The sequence below is a fragment of the Alligator mississippiensis genome, chromosome 5 (genome assembly GCF_030867095.1).
Source record: "Alligator mississippiensis isolate rAllMis1 chromosome 5, rAllMis1, whole genome shotgun sequence".
In the NCBI taxonomy this organism is placed as follows: Eukaryota; Metazoa; Chordata; order Crocodylia; family Alligatoridae; genus Alligator; species Alligator mississippiensis.
Genome location: NC_081828.1, coordinates 80959794 through 80975233, shown reverse-complemented (window position 1 = coordinate 80975233; position 15440 = coordinate 80959794). Strand labels below are relative to the sequence as shown.

At 44.7% G+C, this 15440-nt stretch overlaps 1 protein-coding gene across 6 annotated transcripts in view; it reads right to left on the bottom strand.

The window, feature by feature from the left end:
- COL15A1 (collagen type XV alpha 1 chain) overlaps positions 1 to 15440 on the bottom strand; it is a 308100-nt gene that overhangs the window by 58729 nt on the left and 233931 nt on the right. For all 6 annotated transcript variants that reach the window (XM_019485357.2, XM_014602928.3, XM_019485342.2 and 3 more), the window contains 4 exons: positions 11607 to 11669; positions 10194 to 10229; positions 9800 to 9883; positions 3850 to 3915 (listed from right to left, as the gene is read on the bottom strand). In XM_019485357.2, coding sequence (XP_019340902.1) covers positions 3850 to 3915; positions 9800 to 9883; positions 10194 to 10229; positions 11607 to 11669 — 249 coding nt within the window. The remainder of the gene's footprint in view (positions 1 to 3849; positions 3916 to 9799; positions 9884 to 10193; positions 10230 to 11606; positions 11670 to 15440) is intronic.

Here is a 15440-nt window from a genome sequence, read left to right as displayed (position 1 = left end):
CGCTGCCAGGGTGAGGTGCAGGATGGTGCCACGAGTGGCTCATTTGGGGGGGCACGGAAATGGAGGGAGAGTGGCTCCTGCCACCGTGCACTCCTGGGCAAGCATGGGGGGCATGTGCCCCTCAGATCTGTGCACAGAGCAAGGGCAGGCTTTGCCCTGGGCACCCAACTTTGTTGCTATGGCACTGAACCTACAGGAGAGTGAAGTCTCCCGGGCATATGTCTGCTTGTGCAGGGATGCAAAAGCAGATATGCTGCTCCTAGCAGCAGGCTCCTCCCGCTCCCCATGGCCCTGCAAGAGGCCCCTGCAGCACCCTGGACATTCCTCTGTCTCCTGGTGGAGGCTGGGACATTGTTCCCTGCCCCTGGGAGCTGCCTGCTGCTGGACCAGGCTCTGCCACCGAAGCCGGGGCAAGGACAATGTTCCCCTGCCCTGGCAGCAGGGAGCTCCAGCCCCCACTCCACAATCACAGGGCCTGGGCTGGGAGACTCTTCCCTTCCAGCGCCAGCTCTGCAGATGTGGGGCCAGGTAGGGAGATCCTTATCTTCCAACCCAAGCCTCATGATTGTGGGACCCAGGCGGGGAGATCCTTCTCTCCCTGTTCCAGCTCTGTAATCATGGGGATGGCACTGGGAAATCCTTATCTCCCAGCCTGAAGTCCCACAGTTGCTAGGCTGGGTTGGGAAATCCTTATAAAATTCTTATAAGCATCTCCCAGTGCCAGTCTCATGATCACAGACCTGGTGCTGAGTGCTCCCTGCTGCCAGGGCAGGGGGACATTATCCCCACACTGACTCCAGTGGTGGAGCCCACCCTGACAGCAGGTAGTTCTCAGAGGCAGGAAGCAATCTCCCACCCCCTGCTGCCCAAGAGCACATTTGCTTTCGGTCAGATGTCTATGTGTGCACAACTGCTAAGGACCAATTTGCAAGTAAATTTGCTACTTGAATTTGCAGGTAGTAAATTTATCACAATTAGAGCCAATTACTGTGCAGTAAGCATCTGCACATGGAGATGCAGACAGTTACTGCACAGTAATTAGTAAAGTGTCTTGTGTAGAGATATACAGGTAGGGCTAATTGAATTAGGACTATCTGCACTACTCAACTGAGTTTTTGGTGCAAAACATGGTGGGGGACATGCTAAACAGCAGTTAGTCTAGCAGAAATGCTTTCAGAATTGCTGGGTTCCACACAGAACTATTGTAAAAAGAGCACCTGGAGGAGATGGAGATAGAAAAGTCTGGCAGATCCCAATGCACAGGTTATAGGGGAGGTGGCAGGAACAACTTTTGAAACAGAACTTTCCAGACTCAAGGAGACAATTCAGATTTAGTCTGCTTTTAAGGTGGACCAAAGTTTCCCCCTTGTGTTAAAGGGTTTTTTTTAAATCTGTATTTAAAACATTGATAAAGGAAGTAAAATATCAACCCCCAAAACACAAAGGAAAAAGTATATAAGGTACAATTTTGTTCAGCTTGGAGAAATTTTTCTAATGTGATTCTATATGCATAAATTTTCTTTCCCTTTAACATCTTTTCCTCTACTCTTTTCAGGTCTCCCTCAGCAGTCCTGTCAAAAATACCAAAAAAGTGTACTATCTTTTCCTAAAAGGTTGACCAAGTATATAAAAACATATATTAATCCATTTCATTAAATTTAGGGAAGTCATCTATTTTAAATTATCCTTCTCTAATTTGTCTTGTCCAAAAGATTTTGCCTGGGAACTTCAGACTCTCATACATTAGTTAGCATCTCAAAGCCATATTGCAAAAGCCTGAGGCCATTGGCAACAAGACTACAAAAATAAATTTGTTTCATATGAGCAACAGAAAATTAGAAACCTTGAACTCTTCTCTAATGAGAATACAAACTTCTTCACCAAGTGTTGTACAGGCACCAGTTAATGCACAGTGGCTTGCCTTCTTATGACTTAAGTGCCATTTGCACATCGAGTCCATTTTTGGTCAAGGGGGTCTAGTATAGTATAGACTTCCCAAGGAGGTCCAGTGTCTGACCATCTTTAGACAGCTCTTCAAAACTTTCTTCTCTGAAATTTTTTCCAGCAATGAATGACACCCAACAAAGACACTTTCCAACTACACAACCAATCCCTAGCTGCTGCCTCTCTCCTTTCTCCCACAGGAGCAAAAATGAACAAATTTGTTTCTTTAAAAAAAAAAAAAAGTTCTAAATCATAAACTCTACTTGAAGTACAGCTTTTATTTCAGAGGGAGAAATGTCAGGGACTCTGAATAGTACATTAGAGACCTCATGCTTTCTAATGATCTCACATGGTAGGTACTCCATTACTGTTGTGATGGGTGATAGCATAAAATTCTAAGATAGCTACAGAGATACTGGAATGAAAATGATAATTAAGTCTAATGTTATTTTCTCAAATTTATTGAAGGATAGAAAAAGTATATATTTTATATAATTCTTAAGATAAAAACATCAACCAAACTACAGTGATGTGTAGGGGTCTATCTAAATCATATGGGGACTTACCAAGTTTTGTGGGTTGATCACAGGGTAAAGTTCTAATTCTGTGGTCATTTCATGGCAGCCCCATTCCTTGGGACTGACTGGTAGAGCAGCCCCGGGAGGGAGGAGGGACGAGGGGGCAGCAGCCATCTTGATTGCTAGCTTCCCCTTTGTGAGGCCCCACCCCTTGGCACTGATTGGTGGAGAGGCCCTGGCAGGGGGGAAAAGGAACAAGGGGGCAGCAGCCATCTTATCTGCTGCCCTTTGTGCCACCCTACTACCCAGCACTTTTTCCCTTAAAGCAGCGAGGACTGCTGGCTCCCATTGGGGAGCCAGCAATTTATTTTAACTACGTTTTTTATTGCTGATTTTGTGGATTTTGTGGACGGTCCTGGATTTCAAAATTTCCGCAAAATTCGCAAACCCACAAAGTAGGTAGGTCCCTAGCTACATGAAGCTAAATTTTGCCATCCAATATACACATTTAGCTTCTTCCAATTTTAAATGGGAATAGAACGGAAGTACATCAGGGTATAATTGTGTCCACTTGTATTATGGATTCAAGCATTTGAAATGAATAGAAGTATGTAAGAAAACAAATACATAAGATATAGTCAATTTGAGTTAGATATGAAAAGTATGCTTGGTTACTGGGCCAAAAGATTGCAAGGACCAAACCTCAAAACTAATCTTAAGACCAATTTTGCTTTGCTTTGCATAGATGGAATAGTACTGAGCAGCCAGAACACTTAGATGAATCTCGCTTCAAGCTAGAGGTTTAGTTTAGTACCAGGAAACATCCAGAATTTCATGTGTTTAATTGAACTATCCCAACATCCTGGCTGTAACACCAAATGTAAAATCCCAAGATAAAAAGCTTTTTTGTAAACTAACTTTTCACCCCCAACTACAAATGCCATGTGAACAATCTCATTTAGAATGGTTCAGCATTTCTGCTTACAAGTGAAAAAATGTACCTTAACATAGTTGAATTTAAAAAATAGAAAGATTTGCTCCTTGAAATGGATGGGAGCTGTGGCTGTTTAGGCCACTTATTTCTTTTTTGCACTATTTCTCCAATCTCAGGTTAGGCAGGCACCTGCAGTTTGGTTTTACAACTTGTCCACCTCTAATCTCCTACCTCTCCTGGGTTTTTAGAAGCTATTTTAAATGAATGTAGGGAAATTAATTTACACCAACACAGGATCCAATTCTGTTTTGAGATACCTCTGTGTATCTTCCACTGAAGTTAATAGAGACCATATGTGAATCTCTGAGGAACTGGGAACACTAGATGGTACCTAAAAAGAAATATTGAAGTATGAAACAACTCTGAGCATTTAATAAAGCAGGATATACTCACTGGAGGCCCAAGAAGTCTTTCAATTCCAGTAAAGTTAAAAATTCCATCTGTATTGTTCAGTGGTAGCTAAAAATGTGGATAAGGAACAGGTTATATGAAATATTAAATTGGTTCTCTGGAAGAGATATGAATTCTAGATATACACAGGCAAGCTCAAAACATCCTATTATAACTGTATGGACCGAAAATACAGAACAACCTATTAGAAACGCTCCTTGGGTTTTTATTTTTCTATTGTGTGCCTGGAATGACATTACTTGGCACTTTTACTAGGCTTTGTGTGAAATGAGTGCTTAACAAACTTCAATGAGCTGAGTCTCATAATTCCTTCCTTGAGGTATGAATCTCAATTTTGCAGATGAGGAAACTAATATAAACAGGGTGTGACCTGAGATGATTCTTTCTTAGTAGAATGAAGATCAGAATAAATTATTTAGATGCCAGCACTTCAAAAGCATTCTGTGAGCATGCCAGCATCTGACTTGCATGCATCTCATTGTAGAACCGAGGTCATGATGCCATACTGGTCATATTTCATTTTGGTTTTTATCACTGTTGTTTTCTGCTTTAAATAGTTTCCCCCATATTATATAACTGGGGTGGCCAACTTGCAGCACCCATGCCACAAGTGGCATGGGCAGCCTTTCTATGTGGCATGCAGCAGACTGGGGAGGGGACAGGCATCATAGCAGCAGATAGGGCAGGAACTAGAAAGCAGAGCATCAGATATAGTGCACAGGGGAGCACAGGGCTAGGAACAGAACACAGGGCAACAGATGAAGCAGGAAGAAGTGCAGAGATTATTTGTGGCATGCCTGCCAAAAAAAACTAATCCCCACTATCATAAACCACAGCTATAGAATCATAGAATTGAAAGACGGGAAGGGACCTGCAAGATCATCAAGTCCAGTCCCCTGCAATGGGTGAGAGGTTATTGGGCTCAAACGAGCTCAACAAGGTGCTTATCCAGCCTCATCTTGACCACCTCCAAGGATGGCGACTGCACCACCTCGGCTGGGAGGGTGTTTCAGATTCTGGTAACCCTTACAGAAAAAAAGTTTTTTCTTATGTCCAGGCTAAGTCTTCCCTCTATTAGCTTGAGCCCATTGGTCCTCGTCCTCCCTTGAGGAGCCTTCCTGAAAAGTTGCTCCCCTTGATCTTGATGCTCACCCCTAATATACTTGTAGGAGGCTACCAAGTCACCTCTGAGTCTTCTCTTATTCAGAGTGAACAGACACATTTCCCAAAGTTTCTCTTCATAGGGCCTATCCTCCAGGCCCCTATTTTGCCATACTGTATGGCAAAATGGAGAGAGTTTAGCTTTCATTAACTATATGCATACATCTTCTAAAACACTCATCCTTCTTCAGTTTTCATCAACTGGTTAGTTTCTTTTACTTTCATACTGATAGTCTCACTTTTTGCACAACAATTTAGTTTCCTGTTGATCTCAGCACTGCTTGCATTGGAACCCTTACAGGCTTAAATCTGTCTGTTTTATTGGGCAAATCATTCTGCCCATGCCAGTATCCAATTGTGCATGTGTGTGTGCCATGCTCCTAGTGAATTCAGTATCCTATTGGATGGGTGCAGGATAAGCCCTTATCCTCACAGTGCATTTGGTACTTAAGTGTGCTGCCACCAGAATATTGCTGAAAATGTGAGCCCCATTAATGCAATAAGGTATGATATGGTATCTAGCACCATACCAATAAAACATGGAACCATCATCCTTTGCCACCATGGTTTGCAAATATACAACAGTGTTTACAAAATGGATATTTCCAGGAGGGAACAACAACAGAAAGACTTGCTTGTAGTAGGACACCAATGATCATCTTTCTCAACTCAGCTCTGATGCATAAAATGAAGAAGGCACATTTCCAGTTAATTCCATTCCAAGTATTCTGAATCAAAGAAGGTTCTTATTTTTTTCTGGATGCCATTACATGGTTCCTTCCTTCATTTGGCACAATATTTTGAAACTTGAATGTCAACAATTAGAAGCTGAAATCCAGGGGTATAACTAACAAGTTCTGTGTCCTGGGCAAAACTCTACCAAAGAGCAGAGTGGGAGGCCAGTCTTACCTACTTCAGAGAAGACTCCAGCTTTTCCTGCCAGTTTAATGTTTGCACTCTCTCTCTCTCCCCCCACCACAGCTGTTGCTGCTGCTGAAGCAGCAGCTGCTAGAGCAGCACAGTGTCCCTACATCCAGCTGCTACTGCAGCAACACGGGGCTGCCACTGCAGTGACAACTCCCTAGGGAACCACCATTCCCTTTAAGTTAGCTGAAGCTAATGCCCTACTTTAGCCACTTCTAGTTATGCTAATGCTGAAATCTGCGTGCAGATATACAGACCCCCCATTTAGGTCCCTAGGGCAGTACTCGTCCCCCAAAACAGGAGAAGGGGCAGATCATTTGTACATTTTCTGCAGCATGAATCTTGGTGGAGTGGGATCATACTGGTTCCACACTCTAGGTTCTGTACGACTGTAATAAAAGCATTTTGCTGTTGCAATGCTCTGCTCTATCTGTAGCTGATGCCAGAATTCCAGAGCTCTGCATTTGAACATTCCTTTGAATATGGATTTACTCTGCATTTTACCATTCATTTTGGACCCAACCCAAATCAAAGGAAAAAGACTCCTATTGCCCTCAACAAGCTTTTGATCAGAAATTGTATATTTTGACCAGCCATTGTATGCTGTGTAAATAATCTTAACCTTCAAATACAAGCCAAAGCTGTGGGTTAGGAAAGCACCATTTTAAGCAATGCTACAATATATAAAAATGAAAGCAGGCTACTGGCCCTTCACTCTGTCCAAGAATAGTCATTTGCCTTAATTTTTGTTTTTAGGAGCTTTACCAGTAATGATATAGCAACATAACTGCTTGGAATTTCATGTAGCTTTATGAGAGACAAAATGCTAAACAGAAAAAACCTGGCCAAAACATGGCAATATATCTATATTTTACATTCTTTTCACTGAGGGGGTAGCATCTGAAAGACTAGGCTGCTGCCTACACAGGCTCTCTGAATCAGTTTAGTATCTAAAACGCTATCCTACCCTGCCTCCTGCCATTATTTTTATTGATATACTGAAGAAGAAACAGTACTGTTAGCATAGCTAGCTAAATGGATTTCTGCACACTATGCATAGACTTTTCAGCTTCCCATCCAAAAGCCATTAAAAGCTGGAAGCAGAATTGCAGAAAGCATACAAATTATACAAAATTACGTACATTTACTTTACATGTCAGAAATCAGAATAGTTCCAGGTCTTCCTATCGTATCTTGTATATTAAAAATGGGAATTTAGTGAAAGCAAATGAAATTATATTAGTTTCTTTCCCTTATTTCTATTCAGTTTTCTCTTCGAGGAAAAAGAAAAAGATTTCTATACAGCACCTACTCATAGCTGTTCAGTGAAAAAGCAAAAAGCACAAACAAGCCAGAAAAGATGAATATGATTTACTGACTCTTCAAAATGACCTGAAGAGCTCATAAAACCCCTCAGAGCAGAACAGCCAAAGGTACTTCATATTTGCACATTTTGACAATGAACTAAGAGAAGTTTCTTTTGCATGGAACAGAGCAGGGAAGACTGCGGCTTGGTAACTCAGAGAAACAGAAAAAGAAAGGAGTATGTGTGTGGACAGCTGTGGGGTTTGTGGAGGTATGCAGGGTTTGTGAGCGTGTCTGGGGGAGGCATGAGGGTGGGGTTTGTGGGCAGGTATGGGGGTGTGTGCGGTTGGGTGTGGGGTTTGTGAGGGGCATAGGGTTTGTGGGTGTGTGTGTATGCAGGTGGAGATTGTGGGGGATCTGTGGGGCAGGGGGGAGTGTGTGTGGATGTGGGGTTTGTGGAGGGTTGTGCAGCCCTCCATCACACGGCCCTCCCCCACCCCATGGCACACAGTCCCTACCGCTGGTGACAGCAGCAGCAGGAGAAGCTGGAGGGCCCTCAGGGTGCTCATGGCCTGTAACTGGCAGAGCTTTCCAGTGGTGTGCGGTTCCAACTGAGTCCTGGGGGCTGCATATGGTGGCATGGAGTCAGCTCAGCCCTCTGGCACACACCTTCAGCCTAAACCAAGCTGGCTCTGTGCCAACACATGGGGCTTGTACTACAGGCGGGAGCCACATGACAGCGGGCCTGGCTGAGCTGGGCCAGCTCTTTGCTTTCACATGGGGCTTCCAGCACTCCAGTGGGAAGCCACATGTGGCAGCATGGAGCCCACCTGGCCTGATGGTGCACCACTCCCTGTGGCTCCTGGTCTGTATGCTATCAGGCTGGGCAGGCTCTGGCCACTACATAGGGCTCCCAGCACTGCAGCCAGGAGCGTGTGCTGCTGGGCCGAGCCAGGCTGCTCTGTGTCACCATGTGCAGCCCCTGGAACTTAGCCAGAGCCATGTTCTGCCAGGGGAGCTCTGACTATTGTGCACTATGAGTGCCCCAAGGACTAGCTGCCTGCTGCTGTTGGCAGCAGGGGCTGCGCGCCACTGAGGCAGAGGGCCCACACCCCTCCACTAACCCTCCCATCCACACCCACCCACAAACCTACCCCCACACACACACCTCCATGAACCCCACACCTACCAACACACACTCCCCATACCCACCCACACACATGCATATCATCAGGCTGGGCAGGCTCCCTGCCGCCATGTTCAGCTCCTGGCACTGCAGGCAGGAACTCTCCTCCCCACACACCAGCTGTCCAGTCACCCACCATTGCGCTTCATGCCTCCACATGGGGCTCACAGCTGGAATACCAGGAGCCCCACAGAGGTGGAGGCACAGAGCCCTCCAAGTCCGGTGGACCTTGACCTCTGAAAGCCTGTGCCTCCCGCTGGTTTTCAGAGGGGCAGTTGCAGGCTAGATAATTGGTAATTGTTTTTTGGAGGGGCCCTGCAGGCTAGATAGAATGGTTTGGAGAGCCAGATCTGGCCCAAAGATCATATTTTGCCCATCCCTGGCCTAGCTCCTACAATTAAAATTGTTTGGCTCTGAGGCTGTGCCATCCTGAGATGATAAGCCTTTTCAGCTGAAGATATCTATCCAACATCCTATCCTAAGAAGAATGCCAACTGTGTTAGGCTGTCCTGAGTGAATGAATTCTCTGTGGCCATTCACAGCTTCTTCATTTCCCAATACAAGTGATCATAGATTTATATGATTTCACAGAATCATAGATTTTCTGGTCATATCTTAAATGAATCAACTGGGAGAGATGCTAGACAAGCTTTTGAAGACCTGAGAAGCTTGCTTTTCTTTGCACCAGCACAGCTACAAGAACACTCCAATCCCAGTTCCAAATATCATATCGAATTGAATGCACATGGCTTTTTAAATTTAGATTGAAGTTTGATGTGTCCAAACCTTCAAGCTCCTTTGTTTGTATTCATACTATTCATAAACAGAAAGGCTAACATACAAAATAAAACCCTACAGCAAGTGTATGTGTTGCTAAAAGATGTGTAGTTCTTTGTATCATTTTCTAGCAGCATGCACTTTGATGCAGGCAGATGCTGCCTTTGTAATAGGGCTAGTCTTCTGGTTTGTATGACAGACTGCACAGTGAAGTCCAGCCAAAGCTGCAATGTTCTTCTGTGTACTGCTAGGTCACCGGTTACCCAACTCATCAAACTTCCTCTGTTGTTTCTTTTTCTTAGTTCTTCTTCAACTTTGATGGCTCAAGCAGAATCAAATCAATCAACATCCCCCTCCACCTCCCACCCCCTACCCCAACATTGTTAAAGTCTATGCTCATTTCTGTATTTTTCATTCTTTAAAAGACCATTTTTGTAGTGATTATATGTATAACTATAGCTATATGGTGCATAGATTTTTATCTTTTTGGGGCAGGCAGATAGCACCAGAACAGGCACCTTAACTGCTATGTGGCACCAAATGCCTTTGATACCCTTCTCACTTCATGAAGATACTTACCTCCGGAATTGCTATGATTGGTCCTGGTGGTCCTGGTAAACCTGGCGGTCCCACAATACTGGCACCATCCTGTCCTGGCTCACCCTATATCCACCGGATTATAGATGAAAAACCATTTGTTAAACACAAATAGATAGCTAGTAACATAGGCAGACAAGGTTCTTTGGGTAAATCCAATATCTTTTATTAGACCAAGTCAAATAGTTTGAAAAATTCTTCTTTTATTCTTGCAAAGATTTTTTCCAACTATTTGAGTTGGTCTAATACAAGATATTGGATTTACCCAAAGAACCCTGTCTGCCTATGTCCTTAGACCAACAACCTACACCCCTGCACAACTGCAATCTACACCCCTGAACCACAGTGAATAACATAAAACTCCATCCCATCTTACCTTGGGTCCTGTGTCTCCTTTTTCCCCTTTTGGACCCTGCACACAATAAAAAGTAGCTTTTAAGTAAGTAAAGTAAATTTAACGCTTTTAAGTAAGTAAAATAATTAAGTAATCATTTAAAAAGAAAACTGAAAATACCCTTGCTTCCCTCCGAATGCACAAAGAATAATGTTCATGAGACCACAGAAATGCATGGACAATTCTGACAACTTAAGTGGGTTTCGATCAGGCTGTAAATGGATATATTTTTTTAAAGTTTGCAATTGTTTTTATTTATTTTGTTTGCATATTAACCAGTACACATTTGGCATTGTTCTAATGTGACAAAGGGCTAAAACAGTGGTGCTCAACCTTTTTGGCTGAAGGGCCAGACGAGTGGTTGCTCTGTATGCTGGATCTGGCTGGTCGACCCAGCAAATTTCCCAACCTGTGGGGAGCCCTGTGGGCCAGATTCCAAGGCTCCACAGGCCATATATGGCCCACGGGCCAGAGATCGAGCATCCTTGGGCTAAAAGAACTATTGGCAACTGATCTGCAACATTTCACTTAATCCTCTGGGGTAATTAAGTAAAAAATCCACATAAAAGCCTCTAAATATCTGTCAGCTCCTATTTTTTTCTCCACTTCTAATTAAAAATGGCAATTTATTTCAAAACGTGTACAAACCAAAAGAGCGTTCACAGGCTGAGAGCTCCTGTGCCAAGTTTCAATCTGGAGGAGATTAATTATTCATTTACATTTGATGTTCTTAAAAATAATGGTGCTAACAGGTTTCTGTAAAAGTTGGCACTTACCAGGAGGTTTGAGTCTGAGTGTTAAATATTTAATTTACATCAGGAAATCCCAAATTTCTTTGTAGAGTGAACTGTAGATTCAGAATTCCAAATTAAATTGTGGAGAGCTCTCTTCTTATTGCTTATTGCAATGGGGGCCAATGGTTTTGGTAGATGTGTCACATATAAACCATGCACCTGCCCCAAGTGCCACTCTGATTCCCTTCTTCTGCCCCGTCTGCTGCTCTGTTATCTGCTCCCTGCCCCGTGTTCCCTTTCCAGTCTGCTGCTCTGATTTCTGCTTCCTGCCCTGCCTGCTGCTGTGTTGCCTGTCCCCTCCCCAGTCTGCCATATGTTACACACACAGGATACCTGTGTCACTTGTGGCACACATGCTGCAGATTGGCCACCCCAGCTTTATCACTGTGGCAACTGCCATTTACATGGCAAAGCAATATCAGGGAAGTGCTCAGCTTCTCTTCTGGGATGTAGTAATTGGCAAAATGAATGAAAGCTAGTGCAATGTGACCAGCCACTTTCCCCTAAACCAATAGTAAGTGCTCTATGGCTCACTGGTGGCCTCTGGACCAAAGACTGGGCATTTCACTGCACACAGAACAAGCAGGGTAACACCACTCACTTCATCTCCAGGGCGTCCAGAAACACCAGGGAATCCAGGTTTTCCACTTGCACCTTGTATTCCCTGTCAAAGCAGAATCTTCCATTATTCACTATATATTGCATTAAATCTAGTTTAATGCAGCAGATACATTATCCTATCTGATTTCTTGAAAGTTGGTCAGTTACTCCATGGGAAAGTTTTAAAAATCACAGTTACCAAACATAACATGGTTTGCTCACAGAAAAATGAGTTTTAAAAGGTCTACTAATTACTAGCGATGAAAACAATAGATATGCAAAGACCGAACTTATGTTTGGCTGCAGTGTTTTGAAGGGACACAAAAGAACTCCAGTGCAAGTCCTCCAGCAAGATGTACTGCTCCAAGTGGCTGTGTTGATTCAACTTAGTTTTGTTTCTAGAAGGCATTTTTGAACATTTACAATAAAATGCTCCAGCTTTCTAAAAGAGAAACAGCAAACATTGTCCCTGGATGCAGTTGTTATCCTGGATTGTTTAAGCTACATAGGAATGTATGAGTGATAGTTTACAAGATTTAAAATCCTGACTTCTCTTTTAAAGCGGCAATAATATGAATAGAATTGATGTTTCTGCTTCATTAGGAAAGGATTCTCTACACCTTTGTGTCATCTCAGGTTTTCTCTGCCATCTGCAGAGTGTGTTAAAGAAGAACAAATTAGAACTTTTATAACAGAGTAAAAATTGTAAAGCACCTAAATCTTACTTTCAAAAGTCAATAGGATGCAGGCTCCTTGGAGCCAGCTGATGTTTGACCTATGGTGTGGTGGTTCTAGTGCTGGGTTGGGAAATTAGAAACACTCTCTACATGATGGGGAAAACCTGGAACGAAAGTCCTTTGGCTTTGCAGGCAGGAAACCAAACTGCTGAGCTCTCTAGGGGAAAAAGGGCTCCTTCTCTTGCTTGAAGCCCTCTTCTGATTTTGAATAGGCAGTTTGTTAGGTACATGAATTCACCATGGTTTAAGCTCTAGGAGGACCAGGTACCTTCAACAATTGTTTTATTACTGAAGTAAAAACAAACTGTTTTTGATGCCTTAGTTTTTATTGCCAATACACATGCCCAGTCTGAGCACATAGATGACTATTAGGGCTGTGCAAAGCTTCAGGTGCTGATTCGATTCAGAGCAGATTTGGCCTGATTCGGTGGCTGAATCTCCAAATCCAAATCAAATCAGAGGACTAATAAAAAGGTCTGAATCGATTCGAAGCTCTCTGAATTGATTTGAAAAAGATTTGGAGAGCTTCGATGATTTGGGCGGTCCCTGCTGACTGCAGCAAGGAGCTAGAGCTGGACTCGGAGCTGGTAAGTAGGGGGTGGGGACCGTGGGGGGAACCCTGCCAGGATCCATCCACTGCATGCTCCCCCAGCCCCACCATGGCTGCCCTGCCTGCCCCAGCTCCCAGTGCTTTAAAGAAAACCCCCCACTCACTGCGTGATGCTTGGCGGGGGGGGGACAATTCCTGTTGCCCCCCACTGCCCCATGCTGCGTGGGGGGCTCTGCATGAGCCCCCTGACCCCCTCACTCTCTCAGCCCCACCCCCACAGCTGCCCCACCTGGCCCAGCTCTGGCTCTTTAAGAAAAAAACCCAAAAAAACAAACAAAACCCTGAGCTCACTGGCTCCTGCAGTGGCCTTGAGGCTTCAGGGGGCCTCATGGAAGAGCCTCCCATATGGCATGGGGCAGCAGGGGGCAGTGGAGATTAGCTCCCACTGGGCAGGAACCAGTGAATCAGGGTTTTTTGGTGTTTTTTTCTTAAAGGGAAAGGACTGGAGCTGGGCCAGGTGGGGCAACCATGGTGGGGACTGGGGGAGCAGGCAGGGGTTGGGGGGCTCATGCAGAGTCCCCCACATAGCACAGAGTAGTGGGGGGCAGCAGGGATTGTCCCCCCACCTGGCAGCACCCACTGAGTCAGGGTATTTTCTTTTCAAACTGCCAGGAGCTGGGGCGAGCAGGGCAGCCATTGCCAGGGCTAGAAGAGTGGGTGGGGGATGAGCCTGTGTGATTCAGAGATTCGGCAGTAGCCGAATCTCCAAATCAGATTCAGCTGAATTGATTTGGGACAATGATTCGAATCACTGAACTGAATCACTGTCCCCCGAATCGGCCTAATCTGAATCCGAAGCGAATACTAGCTGCTTCGCACAGGCCTAATGACTATGTGCGCAAACAGGCTTATGCATCCAGGAATAGAGTTTCTATTTATCTGAGGCACAGGTGTCCTTTTTGGCACTTAGACAACCAAAAATGCCATGTAGACACCTAAATCTGGACACCTGGATGACTAGAAAGGGAACAGAATACCATTCCTAGTTGAATACTTTATCCATTGTCTTTAAGTAACCACACCAGGTAAATTTCTCTACAATGGCATCTACAGATGTGGTAAAGCTTTAGCAAGCTACGAGTGATCATGAACCTGAAGCTCAATTCATGTTTTCCTTCCATTTGTGACTGAAATACATTTCATATCTAGACATCCCAAAGAGCTCTGCATGGACAAACTGTGCAGAGATATTGGTGGAGGGAATCTAAACACGACGCTCCTGAACCAGGATGCAAGGCTACCACATGACTCCTTCTGGGTTAGTAGACCTGTGTTACCCTTCCATCTTATTTGTGGACAGTAGTTTATGTCTTTGACCCTCTGTAATAACAGATCTGAAGGACCTCTCCTGATCTCCCTTCCATCTGCATTAGCTTATGGAAGTTGCTCAGGTCTCCTTTCACAGCTTGCAGGATTTTATTTAGTAGGGCCAGATATTATTCCACTTCGTAAGTGAAACTATGATTCTATTACATTCTGCTTGAGTCCCTGAAAAAAAGCTAATGCAAAAGATGAGGGGTCCTTTTCCTTCTTGCTGCTTTTTTATAACTCAGTCTTAAGGGTTAGAAAATGGTGTGTTACAGAAGTAGGTGCATTATTGGCAGGGTCGACCTTAGCGGGGTGCAGGGCCTGGGGCAAATCAGCCTGTGCAGGGCCCCCTTAGCACTGCGTGGGGCCCATGGCACCCCTGCAAAGGCAGGGCACAGGTGGGGGGAGTCTCCATGCTTCTTCTGTGGTGTAAGGCAGAGCCACCAGCACCAGGCAGGCCCCATGGGAGGGGTCATGGCCGCCCCACCCAGGATAAATCAGCCTAGGCAGGGCCCCCTTAACACTGTGTGGGGCCTGTGTCTCCCCCACGCCCAGGGGGGCTGGTCTCCACGCTTCTTCTGCAGTGTGGGGCAGAGCCGTCACCACCAGGTCGGCCCCTGTGGGAGGGACCGCGGCCGCACCACCCAGCTCTGCAGGGTCCCTCATAGTGCGGGGCCCAAGGCAGTTGACCTGGTTTGCCGTACCCTAGAGACAGCCCTGACTACTGGACTTCTGGAACAGAAACTGGCTCTGGGTGTTCAAGGTACTATGCAGATATATGGTGCTGCTTCATCAGTGACTCTCACCCTGTGGCCAGTTCCAAAGCTGGTATAGCACAGAGAGCCTTGGGAGACCCCCACAACCAGGTGACTTTCATTCAAACACAGATCATACATGCCTTCTGCACATTGCTTCACTTGCTGCAAATTCACTTTGATGCTGCTAATGCTAAACAATTTCACTTTCCTACTAGTGGGAAAGGAAGACCTGGCTTTAGCAAAAATCATTAAAATATAATGTCAAATATTACAGTGAGGTCACTTCTCCTCTTTAACACTCTTCATATTCACCACCAATAAATCTTAACATTCTACACATCGTTTCTCTTTTGAAGCTATCACTGTTCAGTAAACACTGGCCAAGCCTTTTTAATTCTGCTTGACTGCAGAGCACTTGAATA